The sequence below is a fragment of the Scyliorhinus torazame genome, chromosome 29, assembly GCF_047496885.1.
Source record: "Scyliorhinus torazame isolate Kashiwa2021f chromosome 29, sScyTor2.1, whole genome shotgun sequence".
In the NCBI taxonomy this organism is placed as follows: Eukaryota; Metazoa; Chordata; class Chondrichthyes; order Carcharhiniformes; family Scyliorhinidae; genus Scyliorhinus; species Scyliorhinus torazame.
This window is the reverse complement of record NC_092735.1, coordinates 40,535,151-40,563,046: the sequence shown is the minus strand read 5'-3', so window position 1 is coordinate 40,563,046 and position 27,896 is coordinate 40,535,151. Positions and strand designations below refer to the sequence as shown.

The window sequence follows — 27,896 nt, the reverse complement described above, 5'->3', positions numbered from 1 at the left end:
TCTCTAACACTCTCTCTATCTCTGTCTTGCTGACTCTAACACTCTGACTTTTTTATCAAGTATCTTTATTTAACAACTTTTCAACAAATTTATAATACAAAACAAACCCCCCCCCCCCCCCCCCCCCCCCCAACCAGGCCGAGGCACAGGGTGGAGAAGCTGATCTCCACCCCAACAGGACCCGTCTGCGAGCGATCAGCGAGGCGGAGGTTAGACATAGACACACAGTGCCGAAGGAGGCCATTCGGCCCATCAAGTCTGCACCGACCCACTGAAGCCCTCACTTCCATCTATCCCAGTAACCCACTATCCTCTCCTAACCTTTTTTGGTCACTAAGGGCAATTTATCACGGCCAATCCACCTAACCTGCACGTCTTTGGACTGTGGGAGGAAACCGGAGCTCCCGGAGGAAACCCACGCAGACACGGGGAGAACGTGCAAACTCCGCACAGACAGTGACCCAGCGGGGAATCGAACCTGGGACACTGGCGCTGTGAAGCCACAGTGCTAACCACTTGTGCTACCGTGCTGCCCTGTTAATGAGGTTAATTATCTTTCCCCAGTCGACCCAACACCCTGAATATGGCCCCCTGGGACTGGGCTCCATGTCCACATCTAAAACCCCCGAGATAGTGCTGATCACCGTCCCCCAAAACCTTTCCCAGCCTCCGGCAGAACCAATACATCTGCACATGGTTCACGGAGCCCCTTCCACATCGCTCACAGACACCCCCCACCCCCTCAAACAGCCGGCTCATCCGAGACTTTGTCAGGTGCACCCTGTACACCACCTCCAGCTGTATCAGCCCCGGCCTCGCGCACAGTCGGGGTGTTTACCCCCCGCAGCACCTCACACCACAATCCCTCCTCCAGCACCGCCCCCATCTCCTCCTCCCACTGCGCCTTAACCCCCGCCATGGACACCCCGGCCTCCTCCAGAATCCTCCCGCAAATCGCCGAGACAGCCCCCCCTGTCCAAACCCCCGCTGATGCCCCGCCTCCAGCAACGAGGAGCCGGTGCTATCAGGAAGGTCGGGAAGATCTTCCTGGGAAAGTTCCATGCCTGCGTGTACCTAAAGCTTTTTCACCGCGTCAGCCCAAACCTCTCGCTTGCAGAGCGCGATCTGAGCGAGGTTCATACTCAGCCGCTGGGGGTAAATGTCTCGTGCATGACACCAACTCCCAACAGCAGAGTGACGCTGGGGACACTCTGTCAGCCGGTGAACTTGACAGATTTCAAACTCGCTTCCTCAGAACTTTGCAAATTCTCTTCATTTCTCCTTTTCAGCTACATAAACGGAAAGGAAGGTGTGATTCCTGGAACAGCGGCTGAACCCGGGAAGGTTCCCAACAGCAAGGAAGAAGACGGAAGCACTGCTTTGGACCTGGGAAAAGCGTTGCAATATTTGGGAAAGCTTGAACGTCGTATAACCCAGGATCCCGAATTCGAACAGTAGGTTTGGCAACGGGTTAATGATTTTTACGGATTGAGATTTTTGACTGGATTCTGTTAGCAAGGCAGGTAGCTCGAGTCAGGACATCTCCAGGCCAGACCCGTCTCAGTGAAAAGGACCCCAAATTGGGTAATTGTGACTGTGTTGGGGGCAGATGCAGGATGTAATCGGGTCTGTCAACCTTGGAGGAGGCCATGAAGGTAGCTTAGGAAATACCGAGGCAGGATGGGTAGGTAGAAGGCCAATGTCTGGGACATTGCATACCTTTTATTATTCATACTTCTCACGTGATTTACAAGCTGTTAGGCCGCCCCCAGTCCTCATCTCTCACCCGCTCTCACCCGCAGACACATTCCCCACGGTCCCTCATACCCTCTATGCGGCAGCACCGTGGCACAGTGGTTAGCACTGCTGCCTCACAGCGCCAGGGTCCCAGGTTCGATTCCCGGCTTGGGTCACTGTCTGTGCGGAGTCTGCACATCCTCCCCGTGTCTGCGTGGGTTTCCTCCGGGTGCTCCGGTTTCCTCCCACAGTCCAAAGACGTGCAGGTTAGGTGATTGTCCGTGATAAATTGCCCTTCGTGTCCAACGGTTAGGTGGGATTACGGGGATAAGGCGGGGCAGTGGGCCTAGGCAGGGGCTCTTTTGGAGGGTCAGTGCAGACCCGATGGGCCAAATGGCCTGTCTGCACTGATCCCCAGCCAGTGGCACGGATCCCGGCCGAGTGTGGCAGCGCTGGACACAGTCCGCAGCTGCCACCCGTGTCCGACGCCACCAGGAACTCAGCCCATTGGGGGCAGAGCATTGCGGGAGGGCCAGCTATTGCCGCGCCAACGGTGTTGCTATGGTGCGCGATGGCCCCAATTCCGGGGGGGAGGAGCAATTGGGGGAAAGTCAATTCTCCGCCTGATTGCCGATTACGATGTTGGCATCGGAGAATCCCGCTCCAGATCCTTCACTTGTACACAAACTGAACCAATCATTCAGCGCTGTTTTAGTTTGAATATTTCTCGCTTTAAAGTATGGAACTTGCAAAATTCCCCAAATTAAGATTGATACAGAAATCAAATGATAGTTGATCTTTTTAAATTGCTTCTTTAATATGACTGAACATAATAGGACTGAAATTAAGTCAAATATACCTGGTGTTTGAGCTCCGCCCTTGGCCGTGAATCTCATGGTATCGGGGCCGCTGTCAGGAAGCTACGTCTCATTGTTTCTCTGTTTCTGTTCAGGGTGTTTGGGCCACTCCTGAAAAGCCGCAATCCCCTACACATTCTGCAGTGCTTGTCAAAAACCATCTTCAGCAGCAGAGTTACTCCAGGAGCTGGCCCGGTTGCCCCAATCTTTATTTTCTTCCACCTTGCAAAGCTATTTCTGCCGATGGTGAGTACTCTGAACATTCAACCAATAATGCGGAAATCAAACATTGCCGGTGATTAATGGGTGTTCACTCCACACTGGCTAATGGCTGGGTACTTTACCGGGTGATGCTTGCTGTCTCTAACCCATAATGAGACCGCGCTGCGAATATTTTGTGGGATCAGGAGCCAAGGATTTTGATCCAGCGACAGTGCAGAAGTGGTGATCTATTTCCAAGTCAGGCTGCTGTCGGATGGGGAGAACGGGAGGTGCGGGTGTTACCCATGTATCTTCTTGGTGTTTGAGCTTGTGGGTGTGGAAGATGTTGCCAAAGGGGCTTTGCTGAGTTGCTGCAGTGCATCTTGTGGATGTACACACACTGTCACTGTGCCGCCCCTGGGAGTTTAGCTTTTAATTCCAGATTTTATTATTGACTAACAGCTGGTGTGCTGGGATGCGAACTCGTGTCCTCAGAGCACCAATCTGGGCCTCTGGATTACTAGTCCAGTGAGATTTCCACTACCTCCCCCTCCCCGGAAAGGGGATGTCATTTCTAACTTTGGTGAAGGGTGTTTTAGTCCTGTGACAGGGCAGTGATCAAGTCTGACAGATTCAAACAAGGAGCAGCCGTACACACCTAGAATTAATTATTCCATTTCTATTTTTAAGATCCTGGAATCAGAATCCTTTGCAATTTTTAAAAGATGGGTTGAAGAATTTATTCTGCAGATGGTGCTGCCTCGGGTTTCCCAGATTGGTGGTTGGGTGAGTAACTGTGTCTGGGCAGCTTCATGGATACATGTGTGCAGAGGTGTCTCTGTGTGACACGTACACTTAAACTGCTCCTCTCCTGAAGATGCCACTCTTATCCATCTAGAATTACATGTACACGGACTCTTGCTAGGGAACCGGTACATATACAATGATTCTTAGTGGGTACAGTTCCATAAACACTGATTTTTATTGGAATACAATTCCATATACACAGAGTCTTTCTCGGGGACATTTCCATACACATTAACGCTTAAACAGGTACAGTTCATATACACTAACTCTTACTCAGGTACAGCTCCATATACACTGACTTGTTGGGTACAGTTCCATATACACTGACTCTTGTTGGGTATAGTTCCTTTTACACTGACTCTTTGTTGGGTACAGTTCCATATACACTGACTCTTTGTTGGGTACTGTTCCATATACACTGACTCTTGTTGGGTACCGTTCCACATACACTGACTCTTGTTGGGTATAGTTCCTTTTACACTGACTCTTGTTGGGTACAGTTCCATATGCACTGACTCTTGTTGGGTACAGTTCCATATACACTGACTCTTGTTGGGTACAGTTCCATATACACTGACTCTTGTTGGGTATAGTTCCATATACACTGACTCTTGTTGGGTACTGTTCCATATACACTGACTCTTGTTGGGTACAGTTCCATATACACTGACTCTTGTTGGGTACAGTTCCATATACACTGATTCTTGTTGGGTACAGTTCCATATACACTGACTCTTGTTGGGTACAGTTCCATATACACTGGCTCTTGTTGGGTACAGTTCCATATACACCGGCTCTTGTTGGGTACAGTTCCATATACACTGACTCTTGTTGGATACAGTTCCATATACACTGACTCTTGTTGGGTACAGTTCCATATACACTGACTCTTGTTGGGTACAGTTTCTTTTACACTGATTCTTGTTGGATACAGTTCCATATACACTGGCTCTTGTTGGGTACAGCTCCATATACACTGACTCTTGTTGCGTACAGTTCCATATACACTGACTCTTGTTGGGTACAGCTGCATATACACTGACTCTTGTTGGGTACAGTTCCATATACACTGACTCTTGTTGGGTACAGTTCCATATACACTGACTCTTGTTGGGTACAGTTTCTTTTACACTGATTCTTGTTGGATACAGTTCCATATACACTGGCTCTTGTTGGGTACAGCTCCATATACACTGACTCTTGTTGGGTACAGTTCCATATACACTGACTCTTGTTGGGTACAGTTCCATATACACTGACTCTTGTTGGGTACAGCTCCATATACATTGGCTCTTGTTGGGTACAGTTCCATATGCACTGACTCTTGTTGGGTACTGTTCCATATACACTGGCTCTTGTTGGGTACAGTTCCATATACACTGACTCTTGTTGGGTACAGTTCCATATACACTGACTCTTGTTGGGTACAGTTCCTTTTACACTGATTTGTTGGGCACTGTTACATATATACTGACTCTTGTTGGGTACAGTTCCATATACACTGACTCTTGTTGGGTACAGTTCCATATACACTGACTCTTGTTGGGTACAGTTGCATATACACTGGCTCTTGTTGGGTACATCTCCATATACACTGCCTCTTGTTGGGTACAGTTCCATATACACTGACTCTTGTTGGGTACAGTTCCATATACACTGACTCTTGTTGGGTACAGTTCCATATACACTGACTCTTGTTGGGTACATCTCAATATACACTGACTCTTGTTGGGTACAGTTCCATATACACTGACTCTTGTTGGGTATAGTTCCATATACACTGGCTCTTGTTGGTTATAGTTCCATATACACTGACTCTTGTTGGGTACATCTCAATATACACTGACTCTTGTTGGGTACAGTTCCATATACACTGACTCTTGTTGGGTATAGTTCCATATACACTGGCTCTTGTTGGGTACATCTCCATATACACTGACTCTTGTTGGGTATAGTTCCATATACACTGACTCTTGTTGGATACAGTTCCATATACACTGACTCTTGTTGGGTACATCTCCATATACACTGACTCTTGTTGGGTATAGTTCCATATACACTGACTCTTGTTGGGTACAGTTCCATATACACTGACTCTTGTTGGGTACAGTTCCATATACACTGACTCTTGTTGGGTACTGTTCCATATACACTGACTCTTGTTGGGTACAGTTCCATATACACTGACTCTTGTTGGGTACAGTTCCATATACACTGACTCTTGTTGGGTACAGTTCCATATACACTGACTCTTGTTGGGTACAGTTCCATATACACTGACTCTTGTTGGGTACAGTTCCATATACACTGGCTCTTGTTGGGTACAGTTCCATATACACCGGCTCTTGTTGGGTACAGTTCCATATACACTGACTCTTGTTGGGTACAGTTCCATATACACTGACTCTTGTTGGGTACAGTTTCTTTTACACTGATTCTTGTTGGATACAGTTCCATATACACTGGCTCTTGTTGGGTACAGCTCCATATACACTGACTCTTGTTGGGTACAGTTCCATATACACTGACTCTTGTTGGGTACAGTTCCATATACACTGACTCTTGTTGGGTACAGCTGCATATACACTGACTCTTGTTGGGTACAGTTCCATATACACTGACTCTTGTTGGGTACAGTTCCATATACACTGGCTCTTGTTGGGTACAGTTCCATATACACTGACTCTTGTTGGGTACAGTTCCATATACACTGACTCTTGTTGGGTACAGTTCCATATACACTGACTCTTGTTGGGTACAGTTCCATATACACTGGCTCTTGATGGGTACAGTTCCATATACACTGACTCTTACTCGGGTACAGTTCCATATACACTGACTCTTGTTGGGTACAGTTCCATATACACTGACTCTTGTTGGGTACAGTTCCATATACACTGACTCTTGTTGGGTACAGCTCCATATACACTGGCTCTTGTTGGGTACAGTTCCATATACACTGACTCTTGTTGGGTACAGTTCCATATACACTGACTCTTGTTGGGTACAGTTTCTTTTACATTGATTCTTGTTGGATACAGTTCCATATACACTGGCTCTTGTTGGGTACAGCTCCATATACACTGGCTCTTGTTGGGTACAGTTCCATATGCACTGACTCTTGTTGGGTACTGTTCCATATACACTGGCTCTTGTTGGGTACAGTTCCATATACACTGACTCTTGTTGGGTACAGTTCCATATACACTGACTCTTGTTGGGTACAGTTCCTTTTACACTGATTTGTTGGGTACAGTTACATATATACTGACTCTTGTTGGGTACAGTTCCATATACACTGACTCTTGTTGGGTACAGTTCTATATACACTGACTCTTGTTGGGTACAGTTCCATATACACTGGCTCTTGTTGGGTACTGTTCCATATACACTGACTCTTGTTGGGTATAGTTCCATATACACTGACTCTTGTTGGGTACAGTTTCATATACACTGACTCTTGTTGGGTACAGTTCCATATACACTGGCTGTTGTTGGGTACTGTTCCATATACACTGATTCTTGTTGGGTACAGTTCCATATACACTGACTCTTGTTGGGTACAGTTCCACATACAATGACTCTTGTTGGGTACATCTCCATATACACTGATTCTTGTTGGGTACAGTTCCATATACACTGACTCTTGTTGGGTACAGTTCCATATACACTGACTCTTGTTGGGTACAGTTCCACATACACTGACTCTTGTTGGGTACAGTTCCATATACACTGACTCTTTTTGGGTACAGTTCCATATACACTGACTCTTGTTGGGTATAGTTCCATATACACTGACTCTTGTTGGGTACAGTTCCATATACACTGACTCTTGTTGGGTACAGTTCCATATACACTGGCTCTTGTTGGGTACAGTTCCATATACACTGGCTCTTTTTGGGTACAGTTCCATATGCACTGACTCTTGTTGGGTACTGTTCCATATACACTGGCTCTTGTTGGGTACAGTTCCATATACACTGACTCTTGTTGGGTACAGTTCCTTTTACACTGACTCTTGTTGGGTACAGTTCCATATATACTGACTCTTGTTGGGTACAGTTCCATATACACTGACTCTTGTTGGGTACAGTTCCATATACACTGACTCTTGTTGGGTATAGTTCCACATACAATGACTCTTGTTGAGTACATCTCCATATACACTGATTCTTGTTGGGTACAGTTCCATATACACTGACTCTTGTTGGGTACAGTTCCATATACACTGACTCTTGTTGGGTACAGTTCCATATACACTGACTCTTGTTGGGTACAGTTCCATATACACTGGCTCTTGTTGGGTACAGTTCCATATACACTGGCTCTTGTTGGGTACAGTTCCATATGCACTGACTCTTGTTGGGTACTGTTCCATATACACTGGCTCTTGTTGGGTACAGTTCCATATACACTGACTCTTGTTGGGTACAGTTCCTTTTACACTGATTTGTTGGGTACAGTTCCATATATACTGACCCTTGTTGGGTACAGTTCCATATACACTGACTCTTGTTGGCTACAGTTCCATATACACTGACTCTTGTTGGGTACAGTTCCATATACACTGACTCTTGCTGGGTATAGTTCCATATACACTGACTCTTGTTGGTGTACAGTTCCATATACACTGTGTCTTGTTGGGTACAGTTTCTTTTACACTGATTCTTGTTGGATACAGTTCCATATACACTGGCTCTTGTTGGGTACAGCTCCATATACACTGACTCTTGTTGGGTACAGTTCCATATACACTGACTCTTGTTGGGTACAGCTCCATATACAATGGCTCTTGTTGGGTACAGTTCCATATGCACTGACTCTTGTTGGGTACTGTTCCATATACACTGGCTCTTGTTGGGTACAGTTCCATATACACTGACTCTTGTTGGGTACAGTTCCATATACACTGACTCTTGTTGGGTACAGTTCCTTTTACACTGATTTGTTGGGTACAGTTACATATATACTGACTCTTGTTGGGTACAGTTCCATATACACTGACTCTTGTTGGGTACAGTTCCATATACACTGACTCTTGTTGGGTACAGTTCCATATACACTGGCTCTTGTTGGGTACTGTTCCATATACACTGACTCTTGTTGGGTACAGTTCCATATACACTGACTCTTGTTGGGTACAGTTCCATATACACTGACTCTTGTTTGGTAATGTTCCATATACACTGGCTCTTGTTGGGTACTGTTCCATATACACTGATTCTTGTTGGGTACAGTTCCATATACACTGACTCTTGTTGGGTACAGTTCCACATACAATGACTCTTGTTGGGTACATCTCCATATACACTGATTCTTGTTGGGTACAGTTCCATATACACTGACTCTTGTTGGGTACAGTTCCATATACACTGACTCTTGTTAGGTACAGTTCCATATACACTGACTCTTGTTGGGTACAGTTCCATATACACTGGCTCTTGTTGGGTACAGTTCCATATACACTGGCTCTTGTTGGGTACAGTTCCATATGCACTGACCCTTGTTCGGTACTGTTCCATATACACTGGCTCTTGTTGGGTACAGTTCCATATACACTGACTCTTGTTGGGTACAGTTCCTTTTACACAGATTTGTTGGGTACAGTTCCATATATACTGACTCTTGTTGGGTACAGTTCCCTATACACTGACTCTTTTTGGGTACAGTTCCATATACACTGACTCTTGTTGGGTATAGTTCCATATACACTGACTCTTGTTGGGTACAGTTCCATATACACTGACTCTTGTTGGGTACAGCTCCATATACACTGGCTCTTGTTGGGTACAGTTCCAGATACACTGGCTCTTATTGGGTACAGTTCCATATGCATTGACTCTTGTTGGGTACTGTTCCATATACACTGGCTCTTGTTGGGTACAGTTCCATATACACTGACTCTTGTTGGGTACAGTTCCTTTTACACTGACTCTTGTTGGGTACAGTTCCATATATACTGACTCTTGTTGGGTACAGTTCCATATACACTGACTCTTGTTGGGTCCAGTTCCATATACACTGACTCTTGTTCGGTATAGTTCCACATACAATGACTCTTGTTGGGTACATCTCCATATACACTGATTCTTGTTGGGTACAGTTCCATATACACTGACTCTTGTTGGGTACAGTTCCATATACACTGGCTCTTGTTGGGTACAGTTCCATATACAGTGGCTCTTGTTGGGTACAGTTCCATATGCACTGACTCTTGTTGGGTACTGTTCCATATACACTGGCTCTTGTTGGGTACAGTTCCATATACACTGACTCTTGTTGGGTACAGTTCCTTTTACACTGATTTGTTGGGTACAGTTCCATATATACTGACTCTTGTTGGGTACAGTTCCATATACACTGACTCTTGTTGGGTACAGTTCCATATACACTGACTCTTGTTGGGTACAGTCCCATATACACTGACTCTTGCTGGGTATAGTTCCATATACACTGACTCTTGTTGGGTACAGTTCCATATACACTGACTCTTGTTGGGTACAGTTCCATATACACTGGCTCTTTTTGGGTACAGTTCCATATACTCTGGCTCTTGTTGGGTACAGTTCCATATATACTGACTCTTGTTGGGTACAGTTCCACATACAATGACTCTTGTTGGGTACATCTCCATATACACTGATTCTTGTTGGGTACAGTTCCATATACACTGACTCTTGTTGGGTACAGTTCCATATACACTGACTCTTGTTGGGTACAGTTCCATATACACTGACTCTTGTTGGGTACAGTTCCATATACACTGGCTCTTGTTGGGTACAGTTCCATATACACTGGCTCTTGTTGGGTACAGTTCCATATGCACTGACTCTTGTTGGGTACTGTTCCATATACACTGGCTCTTGTTGGGTACAGTTCCATATACACTGACTCTTGTTGGGTACAGTTCCTTTTCCACTGATTTGTTGGGTACAGTTCCATATATACTGATTCTTGTTGGGTACAGTTCCATATACACTGACTCTTGTTGGGTACAGTTCCATATACACTGACTCTTGTTGGGTATAGTTCCATATACACTGACTCTTGTTGGGTACAGTTCCATATACACTGACTCTTGTTGGGTACAGTTCCATATACACTGGCTGTTGTTGGGTACAGTTCCATATACACTGGCTCTTGTTGGGTACAGTTCCATATGCACTGACTCTTGTTGGGTACTGTTCCATATACACTGTCTCTTGTTGGGTACAGTTCCATATACACTGACTCTTGTTGGGTACAGTTCCTTTTACACTGATTTGTTGGGCACTGTTACATATATACTGACTCTTGTTGGGTACAGTTCCATATACACTGACTCTTGTTGGGTACAGTTCCATATACACTGACTCTTGTTGGGTATAGTTCCACATACAATGACTCTTGTTGGGTACATCTCCATATACACTGATTCTTGTTGGGTACAGTTCCATATAAACTGACTCTTGTTGGGTACAGTTCCTTTTACACTGATTTGTTGGGTACAGTTCCATATATACTGACCCTTGTTGGGTACAGTTCCATATACACTGACTCTTGTTGGGTACAGTTCCATATACACTGACTCTTGTTGGGTACAGTTCCATATACACTGACTCTTGCTGGGTATAGTTCCATATACACTGACTCTTGTTGGGTACAGTTCCATATACACTGGCTCTTGTTGGGTACAGTTCCATATACACTGGCTCTTGTTGGGTACAGTTCCATATGCACTGACTCTTGTTGGGTACTGTTCCATATACACTGGCTCTTGTTGGGTACAGTTCCATATACACTGACTCTTGTTGGGTACAGTTCCTTTTCCACTGATTTGTTGGGTACAGTTCCATATATACTGATTCTTGTTGGGTACAGTTCCATATACACTGACTCTTGTTGGGTACAGTTCCATATACACTGACTCTTGTTGGGTATAGTTCCATATACACTGACTCTTGTTGGGTACAGTTCCATATACACTGACTCTTGTTGGGTACAGTTCCATATACACTGGCTGTTGTTGGGTACAGTTCCATATACACTGGCTCTTGTTGGGTACAGTTCCATATGCACTGACTCTTGTTTGGTACTGTTCCATATACACTGGCTCTTGTTGGGTACAGTTCCATATACACTGACTCTTGTTGGGTACAGTTCCTTTTACACTGATTTGTTGGGCACTGTTACATATATACTGACTCTTGTTGGGTACAGTTCCATATACACTGACTCTTGTTGGGTACAGTTCCATATACACTGACTCTTGTTGGGTATAGTTCCACATACAATGACTCTTGTTGGGTACATCTCCATATACACTGATTCTTGTTGGGTACAGTTCCATATACACTGACTCTTGTTGGGTACAGTTCCTTTTACACTGATTTGTTGGGTACAGTTCCATATATACTGACCCTTGTTGGGTACAGTTCCATATACACTGACTCTTGTTGGGTACAGTTCCATATACACTGTGTCTTGTTGGGTACAGTTTCTTTTACACTGATTCTTGTTGGATACAGTTCCATATACACTGGCTCTTGTTGGGTACAGCTCCATATACACTGACTCTTGTTGGGTACAGTTCCATATACACTGACTCTTGTTGGGTACAGCTCCATATACACTGGCTCTTGTTGGGTACAGTTCCATATGCACTGACTCTTGTTGGGTACTGTTCCATATACACTGGCTCTTGTTGGGTACAGTTCCATATACACTGACTCTTGTTGGGTACAGTTCCATATACACTGACTCTTGTTGGGTACAGTTCCTTTTACACTGATTTGTTGGGTACAGTTACATATATACTGACTCTTGTTGGGTACAGTTCCATATACACTGACTCTTGTTGGGTACAGTTCCATATACACTGACTCTTGTTGGGTACAGTTCCATATACACTGGCTCTTGTTGGGTACTGTTCCATATACACTGACTCTTGTTGGGTACAGTTCCATATACACTGACTCTTGTTGGGTACAGTTTCATATACACTGACTCTTGTTTGGTAATGTTCCATATACACTGGCTCTTGTTGGGTACTGTTCCATATACACTGATTCTTGTTGGGTACAGTTCCATATACACTGACTCTTGTTGGGTACAGTTCCACATACAATGACTCTTGTTGGGTACATCTCCATATACACTGATTCTTGTTGGGTACAGTTCCATATACACTGACTCTTGTTGGGTACAGTTCCATATACACTGACTCTTGTTAGGTACAGTTCCATATACACTGACTCTTGTTGGGTACAGTTCCATATACACTGGCTCTTGTTGGGTACAGTTCCATATACACTGGCTCTTTTTGGGTACAGTTCCATATACACTGACTCTTGTTGGGTATAGTTCCATATACACTGACTCTTGTTGGGTACAGTTCCATATACACTGACTCTTGTTGGGTACATCTCCATATACACTGATTCTTGTTGGGTACAGTTCCATATACACTGACTCTTGTCGGGTACAGTTCCATATACACTGGCTCTTGTTGGGTACAGTTCCATATACAGTGGCTCTTGTTGGGTACAGTTCCATATGCACTGACTCTTGTTGGGTACTGTTCCATATACACTGGCTCTTGTTGGGTACAGTTCCATATACACTGACTCTTGTTGGGTACAGTTCCTTTTACACTGATTTGTTGGGTACAGTTCCATATATACTGACTCTTGTTGGGTACAGTTCCATATACACTGACTCTTGTTGGGTACAGTTCCATATACACTGACTCTTGTTGGGTACAGTTCCATATACACTGACTCTTGCTGGGTATAGTTCCATATACACTGACTCTTGTTGGGTACAGTTCCATATACACTGACTCTTGTTGGGTACAGTTCCATATACACTGGCTCTTTTTGGGTACAGTTCCATATACACTGGCTCTTGTTGGGTACAGTTCCATATATACTGACTCTTGTTGGGTACAGTTCCACATACAATGACTCTTGTTGGGTACATCTCCATATACACTGATTCTTGTTGGGTACAGTTCCATATACACTGACTCTTGTTGGGTACAGTTCCATATACATTGACTCTTGTTGGGTACAGTTCCATATACACTGACTCTTGTTGGGTACAGTTCCATATACACTGGCTCTTGTTGGGTACAGTTCCATATACACTGGCTCTTGTTGGGTACAGTTCCATATGCACTGACTCTTGTTGGGTACTGTTCCATATACACTGGCTCTTGTTGGGTACAGTTCCATATACACTGACTCTTGTTGGGTACAGTTCCTTTTCCACTGATTTGTTGGGTACAGTTCCATATATACTGATTCTTGTTGGGTACTGTTCCATATACACTGACTCTTGTTGGGTACAGTTCCATATACACTGACTCTTGTTGGGTATAGTTCCATATACACTGACTCTTGTTGGGTACAGTTCCATATACACTGACTCTTGTTGGGTACAGTTCCATATACACTGGCTGTTGTTGGGTACAGTTCCATATACACTGGCTCTTGTTGGGTACAGTTCCATATGCACTGACTCTTGTTGGGTACTGTTCCATATACACTGGCTCTTGTTGGGTACAGTTCCATATACACTGACTCTTGTTGGGTACAGTTCCTTTTACACTGATTTGTTGGGCACTGTTACATATATACTGACTCTTGTTGGGTACAGTTCCATATACACTGACTCTTGTTGGGTACAGTTCCATATACACTGACTCTTGTTGGGTATAGTTCCACATACAATGACTCTTGTTGGGTACATCTCCATATACACTGATTCTTGTTGGGTACAGTTCCATATACACTGACTCTTGTTGGGTACAGTTCCATATACACTGACTCTTGTTGGGTACAGTTCCATATACACTGACTCTTGTTGGGTACAGTTCCATATACACTGGCTTTTGTTGGGTACAGTTCCATATACACTGGCTCTTGTTGGGTACAGTTCCATATGCACTGACTCTTGTTGGGTACTGTTCCATATACACTGGCTCTTGTTGGGTACAGTTCCATATACACTGACTCTTGTTGGGTACAGTTCCTTTTACACTGATTTGTTGGGTACAGTTCCATATATACTGACTCTTGTTGGGTACAGTTCCATATACACTGACTCTTGTTGGGTACAGTTCCATATACACTGACTATTGCTGGGTATAGTTCCATATACACTGACTCTTGTTGGGTACAGTTCCATATACACTGACTCTTGTTGGGTACAGTTCAATATACACTGGCTCTTGTTGGGTACAGTTCCATATACACTGGCTCTTGTTGGGTACAGTTCCATATACACTGACTCTTGTTGGGTACAGTTCCACATACAATGACTCTTGTTGGGGACATCTCCATATACACTGATTCTTGTTGGGTACAGTTCCATATACACTGACTCTTGTTGGGTACAGTTCCATATACACTGACTCTTGTTGGGTACAGTTCCATATACACTGACTCTTGTTGGGTACAGTTCCATATACACTGGCTCTTGTTGGGTACAGTTCCATATGCACTGACTCTTGTTGGGTACTGTTCCATATACACTGGCTCTTGTTGGGTACAGTTCCATATACACTGACTCTTGTTGGGTACAGTTCCTTTTACACTGATTTGTTGGGTACAGTTCCATATATACTGACTCTTGTTGGGTACAGTTCCATATACACTGACTCTTGTTGGGTACAGTTCCATATACACTGACGCTTGTTGGGTACAGTTCCTTTTACACTGATTTGTTGGGTACAGTTCCATATATACTGACTCTTGTTGGGTACAGTTCCATATACACTGACTCTTGTTGGGTACAGTTCCATATACACTGACTCTTGTTGGGTACAGTTCCATATACACTGACTCTTGTTGGGTACAGTTCCATATACACTGACTCTTGTTGGGTACAGTTCCATATACACTGGCTTTTGTTGGGTACAGTTCCATATACACTGGCTCTTGTTGGGTACAGTTCCATATGCACTGACTCTTGTTGGGTACTGTTCCATATACACTGGCTCTTGTTGGGTACAGTTCCATATACACTGACTCTTGTTGGGTACAGTTCCTTTTACACTGATTTGTTGGGTACAGTTCCATATATACTGACTCTTGTTGGGTACAGTTCCATATACACTGACCCTTGTTGGGTACAGTTCCATATACACTGACTATTGCTGGGTATAGTTCCATATACACTGACTCTTGTTGGGTACAGTTCCATATACACTGACTCTTGTTGGGTACAGTTCAATATACACTGGCTCTTGTTGGGTACAGTTCCATATATACTGGCTCTTGTTGGGTACAGTTCCATATACACTGACTCTTGTTGGGTACAGTTCCACATACAATGACTCTTGTTGGGGACATCTCCATATACACTGATTCTTGTTTGGTACAGTTCCATATACACTGACTCTTGTTGGGTACAGTTCCATATACACTGACTCTTGTTGGGTACAGTTCCATATACACTGGCTCTTGTTGGGTACAGTTCCATATACACTGGCTCTTGTTGGGTACAGTTCCATATGCACTGACTCTTGTTGGGTACTGTTCCATATACACTGGCTCTTGTTGGGTACAGTTCCATATACACTGACTCTTGTTGGGTACAGTTCCTTTTACACTGATTTGTTGGGTACAGTTCCATATATACTGACTCTTGTTGGGTACAGTTCCATATACACTGACTCTTGTTGGGTACAGTTCCATATACACTGACTCTTGTTGGGTACAGTTCCTTTTACACTGATTTGTTGGGTACAGTTCCATATATACTGACTCTTGTTGGGTACAGTTCCATATACACTGACTCTTGTTGGGTACAGTTCCGTATACACTGACTCTTGTTGGGTACAGTTCCATATACACTGACTCTTGCTGGGTATAGTTCCATATACACTGACTCTTGTTGGGTACAGTTCCATATACACTGACTCTTGTTGGGTACAGTTCCATATACACTGGCTCTTGTTGGGTACAGTTCCATATACACTGGCTCTTGTTGGGTACAGTTCCATATGCACTGACTCTTGTTGGGTACTGTTCCATATACACTGGCTCTTGTTGGGTACAGTTCCATATACACTGACTCTTGTTGAGTACAGTTCCTTTTACACTGATTTGTTGGGTACAGTTCCATATATACTGACTCTTGTTGGGTACAGTTCCATATACACTGACTCTTGTTGGGTACAGTTCCATATACACTGACTCTTGTTGGGTATAGTTCCATATACACTGACTCTTGTTGGGTACATCTCCATATACACTGACTCTTGTTGGGTACATCTCCATATACACTGACTCTTGTTGGGTATAGTTCCATATACACTGACTCTTGTTGGATACAGTTCCATATACACTGACTCTTGTTGGGTACAGCTCCATATACACTGACTCTTGTTGGGTACAGTTCCATATACACTGACTCTTGTTGTGTACAGTTCCATATACACTGACTCTTGTTGGGTACAGTTTCTTTTACACTGATTCTTGTTGGATACAGTTCCATATGCACTGGCTCTTGTTGGGTACAGCTCCATATACACTGACTCTTGTTGGGTACAGTTCCATATACACTGACTCTTGTTGGGTACAGTTCCATATACACTGACTCTTGTTGGGTACAGCTCCATATACACTGGCTCTTGTTGGGTACAGTTCCATATGCACTGACTCTGGTTGGGTACTGTTCCATATACACTGGCTCTTGTTGGGTACAGTTCCATATACACTGACTCTTGTTGGGTACAGTTCCATATACACTGACTCTTGTTAGGTACAGTTCCACATACAATGACTCTTGTTGCGTACATCTCCATATACACTGATTCTTGTTGGGTACAGTTCCATATACACTGACTCTTGTTGGGTACAAAGAACAAAGAACAAAGAAATGTACAGCACAGGAACAGGCCCTTCGGCCCTCCAAGCCCGTGCCGACCATACTGCCCGACTAAACTACAATCTTCTACACTTCCTGGGTCCGTATCCTTCTATTCCCATCCTATTCATATATTTGTCAAGATGCCCCTTAAATGTCCCTATCGTCCCTGCCTCCACTACCTCCTCCGGTAGTGAGTTCCAGGCACCCACTACCCTCTGCGTAAAAAACTTGCCTCGTACATCTACTCTAAACTTTGCCCCTCTCACCTTAAACCTATGCCCCCTAGTAATTGACCCCTCTACCCTGGGGAAAAGCCTCTGACTATCCACTCTGTCTATGCCCCTCATAATTTTGTATACCTCTATCAAGTCGCCCCTCAACCTCCTTCGTTCCAGTGAGAACAAACCGAGTTTATTCAATCGCTCCTCATAGCTTATGCCCTCCATACCAGGCAACATTCTGGTAAATCTCTTCTGCACCCTCTCTAAAGCCTCCACATCCTTCTGGTAGTGTGGCGACCAGAATTGAACACTATACTCCAAGTGTGGCCTAACTAAGGTTCTATACAGCTGCAACATGACTTGCCAATTCTTATACTCAATGCCCCGGCCAATGAAGGCAAGCATGCCGTATGCCTTCTTGACTACCTTCTCCACCTGTGTAGCCCCTTTCAGTGATCTGTGGACCTGTATTCCTAGATCTCTTTGACTTTCAATACTCTTGAGGGTTCTACCATTCACTGTATATTCCCTACCTGCATTAGCCCTTCCAAAATGCATTACCTCACATTTGTCCAGGTTAAACTCCATCTGCCATCTCTCCGCCCAAGTCTCCAGACAATCTAAATCCTGCTGTATCCTCAGACAGTCCTCATCGCTATCCGCAATTCCACCAACCTTTGTGTCGTCTGCAAACTTACTAATCAGACCAGTTACATTTTCCTCCAAATCATTTATATATACTACAAAGAGCAAAGGTCCCAGCACTGATCCCTGTGGAACACCACTGGTCACAGCCCTCCAATTAGAAAAGCATCCCTCCATTGCTACCCTCTGCCTTCTATGGCCTAGCCAGTTCTGTATCCACCTTGCCAGTTCACCCCTGATCCCGTGTGACTTCACCTTTTGTACTAGTCTACCATGAGGGACCTTGTCAAAGGCCTTACTGAAGTCCATATAGACAACATCTACTGCCCTACCTGCATCAATCATCTTAGTGACCTCCTCGAAAAACTCTATCAAGTTAGTGAGACACGACCTCCCCTTCACAAAACCGTGCTGCCTCTCACTAATACGTCCATTTGCTTCCAAATGGGAGTAGATCCTGTCTCGAAGAATTCTCTCCAGTAATTTCCCTACCACTGAAGTAAGGCTCACCGGCCTGTAGTTCCCGGGATTATCCCTGCCACCCTTCTTAAACAGAGGAACAACATTGGCTATTCTCCAGTCCTCCGGGACATCCCCTGAAGACAGCGAGGATCCAAAGATTTCTGTCAAGGCCTCAGCAATTTCCTCTCCAGCCTCCTTCAGTATTCTGGGGTAGATCCCATCCGGCCCTGGGGACTTATCTACCTTAATATTTTTTAAGACACCCAACACCTCGTCTTTTTGGATCACAATGTGACCCAGGCTATCTACACCCCCTTCTCCAGACTCAACATCTACCAATTCCTTCTCTTTGGTGAATACTGATGCAAAGTATTCATTTAGTACCTCGCCCATTTCCTCTGGCTCCACACATAGATTCCCTTGCCTATCCTTCAGTGGGCCAACCCTTTCCCTGGCTACCCTCTTGCTTTTTATGTAAGTGTAAAAAGCCTTGGGATTTTCCTTAACCCTATTTGCCCTATATACAGTTCCATATACACTGACTCTTGTTGGGTACAGTTCCATATACACTGACTCTTGTTGGGTACAGTTCCATATACACTGGCTCTTGTTGGGTACAGTTCCATATACACTGGCTCTTGTTGGGTACAGTTCCATATGCACTGACTCTTGTTGGGTACTGTTCCATATACACTGGCTCTTGTTGGGTACAGTTCCATATACACTGACTCTTGTTGGGTACAGTTCCTTTTACACTGATTTGTTGGGTACAGTTCCATATATACTGACTCTTGTTGGGTACAGTTCCATATACACTGACTCTTGTTGGGTACAGTTCCATATACACTGACTCTTGTTGGGTACAGTTCCATATACACTGACTCTTGCTGGGTATAGTTCCATATACACTGACTCTTGTTGGGTACAGTTCCATATACACTGACTCTTGTTGGGTACAGTTCCATATACACTGGCTCTTGTTGGGTACAGTTCCATATACACTGGCTCTTGTTGGGTACAGTTCCATATACACTGACTCTTGTTGGGTACAGTTCCACATAGAATGACTCTTGTTGGGTACATCTCCATATACACTGATTCTTGTTGGGTACAGTTCCATATACACTGACTCTTGTTGGGTACAGTTCCATATACACTGACTCTTGTTGGGTACAGTTCCATATACACTGACTCTTGTTGGGTACAGTTCCATATACACTGGCTCTTGTTGGGTACAGTTCCATATACACTGGCTCTTGTTGGGTACAGTTCCATATGCACTGACTCTTGTTGGGTACTATTCCATATACACTGGCTCTTGTTGGGTACAGTTCCATATACACTGACTCTTGTTGGGTACAGTTCCATATACACTGACTCTTGTTGGGTACAGTTCCATATACACTGACTCTTGTTGGGTATAGTTCCATATACACTGACTCTTGTTGGGTACAGTTCTATATACACTGACTCTTGTTGGGTACAGTTCCATATACACTGGCTCTTGTTGGGTACAGTTCCATATACACTGACTCTTGTTGGGTACAGTTCCATATGCACTGACTCTTGTTGGGTACTGTTCCATATACACTGGCTCTTGTTGGGTACAGTTCCATATACACTGACTCTTGTTGGGTACAGTTCCTTTTACACTGATTTGTTGGGTACAGTTCCATATATATTGACTCTTGTTGGGTACAGTTCCATATACACTGACTCTTGTTGGGTACAGTTCCATATACACTGACTCTTGTTGGGTATAGTTCCACATACAATGACTTTTGTTGGGTACATCTCCATATACACTGATTCTTGTTGGGTCCAGTTCCATATACACTGACTCTTGTTGGGTACTGTTCCATATACACTGGCTCTTGTTGGGTACAGTTCCATATACACTGACTCTTGTTGGGTACAGTTCCATATACACTGACTCTTGTTGGGTACAGTTCCTTTTACACTGATTTGTTGGGTACAGTTCCATATACACTGACTCTTGCTGGGTATAGTTCCATATACACTGACTCTTGTTGGGTACAGTTCCATATACACTGACTCTTGTTGGGTACAGTTCCATATACACTGGCTCTTGTTGGGTACAGTTCCATATACACTGGCTCTTGTTGGGTACAGTTCCATGTGCACTGACTCTTGTTGGGTACTGTTCCATATACACTGGCTCTTGGTGGGTACAGTTCCATATACACTGACTCTTGTTGGGTACAGTTCCTTTTACACTGATTTGTTGGGTACAGTTCCATATATACTGACTCTTGGTGGGTACAGTTCCATATACACTGACTCTTGTTGGGTACAGTTCCATATACACTGACTCTTGTTGGGTATAGTTCCGTATACACTGACTCTTGTTGGGTACATCTCCATATACACTGACTCTTGTTGGGTACATCTCCATATACACTGACTCTTGTTGGGTATAGTTCCATATACACTGACTCTTGTTGGGTACAGTTCCATATACACTGACTCTTGTTGGGTACAGCTCCATATACACTGACTCTTGTTGGGTACAGTTCCATATACACTGACTCTTGTTGGATACAGTTCCATATACACTGGCTCTTTTTGGGTACAGTTCCATATACACTGGCTCTTGTTGGGTACAGTTCCATATACACTGACTCTTGTTGGGTACAGTTCCACATACAATGACTCTTGTTGGGTACATCTCCATATACACTGATTCTTGTTGGGTACAGTTCCATATACACTGACTATTGTTGGGTACAGTTCCATATACACTGACTCTTGTTGGGTACGGTTCCATATACACTGACTCTTGTTGGGTACAGTTCCATATACACTGGCTCTTGTTGGGTACAGTTCCATATACACTGGCTCTTGTTGGGTACAGTTCCATATGCACTGACTCTTGTTGGGTACTGTTCCATATACACTGGCTCTTGTTGGGTACAGTTCCATATACACTGACTCTTGTTGGGTACAGTTCCTTTTACACTGATTTGTTGGGTACAGTTCCATATATACTGATTCTTGTTGGGTACAGTTCCATATACACTGACTCTTGTTGGGTACAGTTCCATATACACTGACTCTTGTTGGGTATAGTTCCATATACACTGACTCTTGTTGGGTACAGTTCCATATACACTGACTCTTGTTGGGTACAGTTCCATATACACTGGCTGTTGTTGGGTACAGTTCCATATGCACTGACTCTTGTTGGGTACTGTTCCATATACACTGGCTCTTGTTGGGTACAGTTCCATATACACTGACTCTTGTTGGGTACAGTTCCTTTTACACTGATTTGTTGGGCACTGTTACATATATACTGACTCTTGTTGGGTACAGTTCCATATACACTGACTCTTGTTGGGTACAGTTCCATATATACTGACTCTTGTTGGGTACAGTTCCATATACACTGACTCTTGTTGGGTACAGTTCCATATACACTGACTATTGCTGGGTATAGTTCCATATACACTGACTCTTGTTGGGTACAGTTCCATATACACTGACTCTTGTTGGGTACAGTTCAATATACACTGGCTCTTGTTGGGTACAGTTCCATATACACTGGCTCTTGTTGGGTACAGTTCCATATACACTGACTCTTGTTGGGTACAGTTCCACATACAATGACTCTTGTTGGGTACATCTCCATATACACTGATTCTTGTTGGGTACAGTTCCATATACACTGACTCTTGTTGGGTACAGTTCCATATACACTGACTCTTGTTGGGTACAGTTCCATATACACTGACTCTTGTTGGGTACAGTTCCATATACACTGGCTCTTGTTGGGTACAGTTCCATATACACTGGCTCTTGTTGGGTACAGTTCCATATGCACTGACTCTTGTTGGGTACTGTTCCATATACACTGGCTCTTGTTGGGTACAGTTCCATATACACTGACTCTTGTTGGGTACAGTTCCTTTTACACTGATTTGTTGGGTACAGTTCCATATATACTGACTCTTGTTGGGTACAGTTCCATATACACTGACTCTTGTTGGGTACAGTTCCATATACACTGACTCTTGTTGGGTACAGTTCCTTTTACACTGATTTGTTGGGTACAGTTCCATATATACTGACTCTTGTTGGGTACAGTTCCATATACACTGACTCTTGTTGGGTACAGTTCCATATACACTGACTCTTGTTGGGTACAGTTCCATATACACTGACTCTTGCTGGGTATAGTTCCATATACACTGACTCTTGTTGGGTACAGTTCCATATACACTGACTCTTGTTGGGTACAGTTCCATATACACTGGCTCTTGTTGGGTACAGTTCCATATACACTGGCTCTTGTTGGGTACAGTTCCATATACACTGGCTCTTGTTGGGTACAGTTCCATATACACTGACTCTTGTTGTGTACAGTTCCTTTTACACTGATTTGTTGGGTACAGTTCCATATATACTGACTCATGTTGGGTACAGTTCCATATACACTGACTCTTGTTGGGTACAGTTCCATATACACTGACTCTTGTTGGGTATAGTTCCATATACACTGACTCTTGTTGGGTACATCTCCATATACACTGACTCTTGTTGGGTACATCTCCATATACACTGACTCTTGTTGGGTATAGTACCATATACACTGACTCTTGTTGGATACAGTTCCATATACACTGGCTCTTGTTGGGTACAGTTCCATATACACTGGCTCTTGTTGGGTACAGTTCCATATGCACTGACTCTTGTTGGGTACTGTTCCATATACACTGGCTCTTGTTGGGTACAGTTCCATATACACTGACTCTTGTTGGGTACAGTTCCTTTTACACTGATTTGTTGGGTACAGTTCCATATATACTGACTCTTGTTGGGTACAGTTCCATATACACTGACTCTTGTTGGGTACAGTTCCATATACACTGACTCTTGTTGGGTACAGTTCCATATACACTGACTCTTGCTGGGTATAGTTCCATATACACTGACTCTTGTTGGGTACAGTTCCATATACACTGACTCTTGTTGGGTACAGTTCCATATACACTGGCTCTTGTTGGGTACAGTTCCATATACACTGGCTCTTGCTGGGTACAGTTCCATATACACTGACTCTTGTTGGGTACAGTTCCACATAGAATGACTCTTGTTGGGTACATCTCCATATACACTGATTCTTGTTGGGTACAGTTCCATATACACTGACTCTCGTTGGGTACAGTTCCATATACACTGACTCTTGTTGGGTACAGTTCCATATACACTGACTCTTGTTGGGTACAGTTCCATATACACTGGCTCTTGTTGGGTACAGTTCCATATACACTGGCTCTTGTTGGGTACAGTTCCATATGCACTGACTCTTGTTGGGTACTGTTCCATATACACTGGCTCTTGTTGGGTACAGTTCCATATACACTGACTCTTGTTGGGTACAGTTCCTTTTACACTGATTTGTTGAGTACAGTTCCATATATACTGACTCTTTTTGGGTACAGTTCCATATACACTGACTCTTGTTGGGTACAGTTCCATATACACTGACTCGTGTTGGGTATAGTTCCATATACACTGACTCTTGTTGGGTACAGTTCTATATACACTGACTCTTGTTGGGTACAGTTCCATATACACTGGCTCTTGTTGGGTACAGTTCCATATACACTGACTCTTGTTGGGTACAGTTCCATATGCACTGACCCTTGTTGGGTACTGTTCCATATACACTGGCTCTTGTTGGGTACAGTTCCATATACACTGACTCTTGTTGGGTACAGTTCCTTTTACACTGATTTGTTGGGTACAGTTCCATATATACTGACTCTTGTTGGGTACAGTTCCATATACACTGACTCTTGTTGGGTACAGTTCCATATACACTGACTCTTGTTGGGTATAGTTCCACATACAATGACTCTTGTTGGGTACATCTCCATATACACTGATTCTTGTTGGGTACAGTTCCATATACACTAAATCTTGGTGGGTACAGTTCCATATACACTGACTCTTGTTGGGTACAGTTCCATATACACTGACTCTTGTTGGGTACAGTTCCATATACACTGGCTCTTGTTGGGTACAGTTCCATATACACTGGCTCTTGTTGGGTACAGTTCCATATGCACTGACTCTTGTTGGGTACTGTTCCATATACACTGGCTCTTGTTGGGTACAGTTCCATATACACTGACTCTTGTTGGGTACAGTTCCTTTTACACTGATTTGTTGGGTACAGTTCCATATATACTGACTCTTGTTGGGTACAGTTCCATATACACTGACTCTTGTTGGGTACAGTTCCATATACACTGACTCTTGTTGGGTACAGTTCCATATACACTGACTCTTGCTGGGTATAGTTCCATATACATTGACTCTTGTTGGGTACAGTTCCATATACACTGACTCTTGTTGGGTACAGTTCCATATACACTGGCTCTTGTTGGGTACAGTTCCATATACACTGGCTCTTGTTGGGTACAGTTCCATATGCACTGACTCTTGTTGGGTACTGTTCCATATACACTGGCTCTTGTTGGGTACAGTTCCATATACACTGACTCTTGTTGGGTACAGTTCCTTTTACACTGATTTGTTGGGTACAGTTCCATATATACTGACTCTTGTTGGGTACAGTTCCATATACACTGACTCTTGTTGGGTACAGTTCCATATACACTGACTATTGCTGGGTATAGTTCCATATACACTGACTCTTGTTGGGTACAGTTCCATATACACTGACTCTTGTTGGGTACAGTTCAATATACACTGGCTCTTGTTGGGTACAGTTCCATATACACTGGCTCTTGTTGGGTACAGTTCCATATACACTGACTCTTGTTGGGTACAGTTCCACATACAATGACTCTTGTTGGGTACATCTCCATATACACTGATTCTTGTTGGGTACAGTTCCATATACACTGACTCTTGTTGGGTACAGTTCCATATACACTGACTCTTGTTGGGTACAGTTCCATATACACTGACTCTTGTTGGGTACAGTTCCATATACACTGGCTCTTGTTGGGTACAGTTCCATATACACTGGCTCTTGTTGGGTACAGTTCCATATGCACTGACTCTTGTTGGGTACTGTTCCATATACACTGGCTCTTGTTGGGTACAGTTCCATATACACTGACTCTTGTTGGGTACAGTTGCTTTTACACTGATTTGTTGGGTACAGTTCCATATATACTGACTCTTGTTGGGTACAGTTCCATATACACTGACTCTTGTTGGGTACAGTTCCATATACACTGACTCTTGTTGGGTACAGTTCCTTTTACACTGATTTGTTGGGTACAGTTCCATATACACTGACTCTTGCTGGGTATAGTTCCATATACACTGACTCTTGTTGGGTACAGTTCCATATACACTGACTCTTGTTGGGTACAGTTCCATATACACTGGCTCTTGTTGGGTACAGTTCCATATACACTGGCTCTTGTTGGGTACAGTTCCATATGCACTGACTCTTGTTGGGTACTGTTCCATATACACTGGCTCTTGTTGGGTACAGTTCCATATACACTGACTCTTGTTGAGTACAGTTCCTTTTACACTGATTTGTTGGGTACAGTTCCATATATACTGACTCTTGTTGGGTACAGTTCCATATACACTGACTCTTGTTGGGTACAGTTCCATATACACTGACTCTTGTTGGGTATAGTTCCATATACACTGACTCTTGTTGGGTACATCTCCATATACACTGACTCTTGTTGGGTACATCTCCATATACACTGACTCTTGTTGGGTATAGTTCCATATACACTGACTCTTGTTGGATACAGTTCCATATACACTGACTCTTGTTGGGTACAGCTCCATATACACTGACTCTTGTTGGGTACAGTTCCATATACACTGACTCTTGTTGTGTACAGTTCCATATACACTGACTCTTGTTGGGTACAGTTTCTTTTACACTGATTCTTGTTGGATACAGTTCCATATGCACTGGCTCTTGTTGGGTACAGCTCCATATACACTGACTCTTGTTGGGTACAGTTCCATATACACTGACTCTTGTTGGGTACAGTTCCATATACACTGACTCTTGTTGGGTACAGCTCCATATACACTGGCTCTTGTTGGGTACAGTTCCATATGCACTGACTCTGGTTGGGTACTGTTCCATATACACTGGCTCTTGTTGGGTACAGTTCCATATACACTGACTCTTGTTGGGTACAGTTCCATATACACTGACTCTTGTTAGGTACAGTTCCACATACAATGACTCTTGTTGGGTACATCTCCATATACACTGATTCTTGTTGGGTACAGTTCCATATACACTGACTCTTGTTGGGTACAAAGAACAAAGAACAAAGAAATGTACAGCACAGGAACAGGCCCTTCGGCCCTCCAAGCCCGTGCCGACCATACTGCCCGACTAAACTACAATCTTCTACACTTCCTGGGTCCGTATCCTTCTATTCCCATCCTATTCATATATTTGTCAAGATGCCCCTTAAATGTCCCTATCGTCCCTGCCTCCACTACCTCCTCCGGTAGTGAGTTCCAGGCACCCACTACCCTCTGCGTAAAAAACTTGCCTCGTACATCTACTCTAAACTTTGCCCCTCTCACCTTAAACCTATGCCCCCTAGTAATTGACCCCTCTACCCTGGGGAAAAGCCTCTGACTATCCACTCTGTCTATGCCCCTCATAATTTTGTATACCTCTATCAAGTCGCCCCTCAACCTCCTTCGTTCCAGTGAGAACAAACCGAGTTTATTCAATCGCTCCTCATAGCTTATGCCCTCCATACCAGGCAACATTCTGGTAAATCTCTTCTGCACCCTCTCTAAAGCCTCCACATCCTTCTGGTAGTGTGGCGACCAGAATTGAACACTATACTCCAAGTGTGGCCTAACTAAGGTTCTATACAGCTGCAACATGACTTGCCAATTCTTATACTCAATGCCCCGGCCAATGAAGGCAAGCATGCCGTATGCCTTCTTGACTACCTTCTCCACCTGTGTAGCCCCTTTCAGTGATCTGTGGACCTGTATTCCTAGATCTCTTTGACTTTCAATACTCTTGAGGGTTCTACCATTCACTGTATATTCCCTACCTGCATTAGCCCTTCCAAAATGCATTACCTCACATTTGTCC

The 27,896-nt window shown here is 43.8% G+C and overlaps 1 protein-coding gene across 7 annotated transcripts in view; it reads left to right on the top strand.

The window, feature by feature from the left end:
• LOC140404101 (uncharacterized) overlaps window positions 1-27,896 on the top strand; it is a 214,929-nt gene that overhangs the window by 155,103 nt on the left and 31,930 nt on the right. For all 7 annotated transcript variants that reach the window (XM_072492512.1, XM_072492510.1, XM_072492509.1 and 4 more), the window contains 3 exons: window positions 1,290-1,454; window positions 2,690-2,840; window positions 3,486-3,581. In XM_072492512.1, the coding sequence (XP_072348613.1) occupies window positions 1,290-1,454; window positions 2,690-2,840; window positions 3,486-3,581 (412 nt within the window). The remainder of the gene's footprint in view (window positions 1-1,289; window positions 1,455-2,689; window positions 2,841-3,485; window positions 3,582-27,896) is intronic.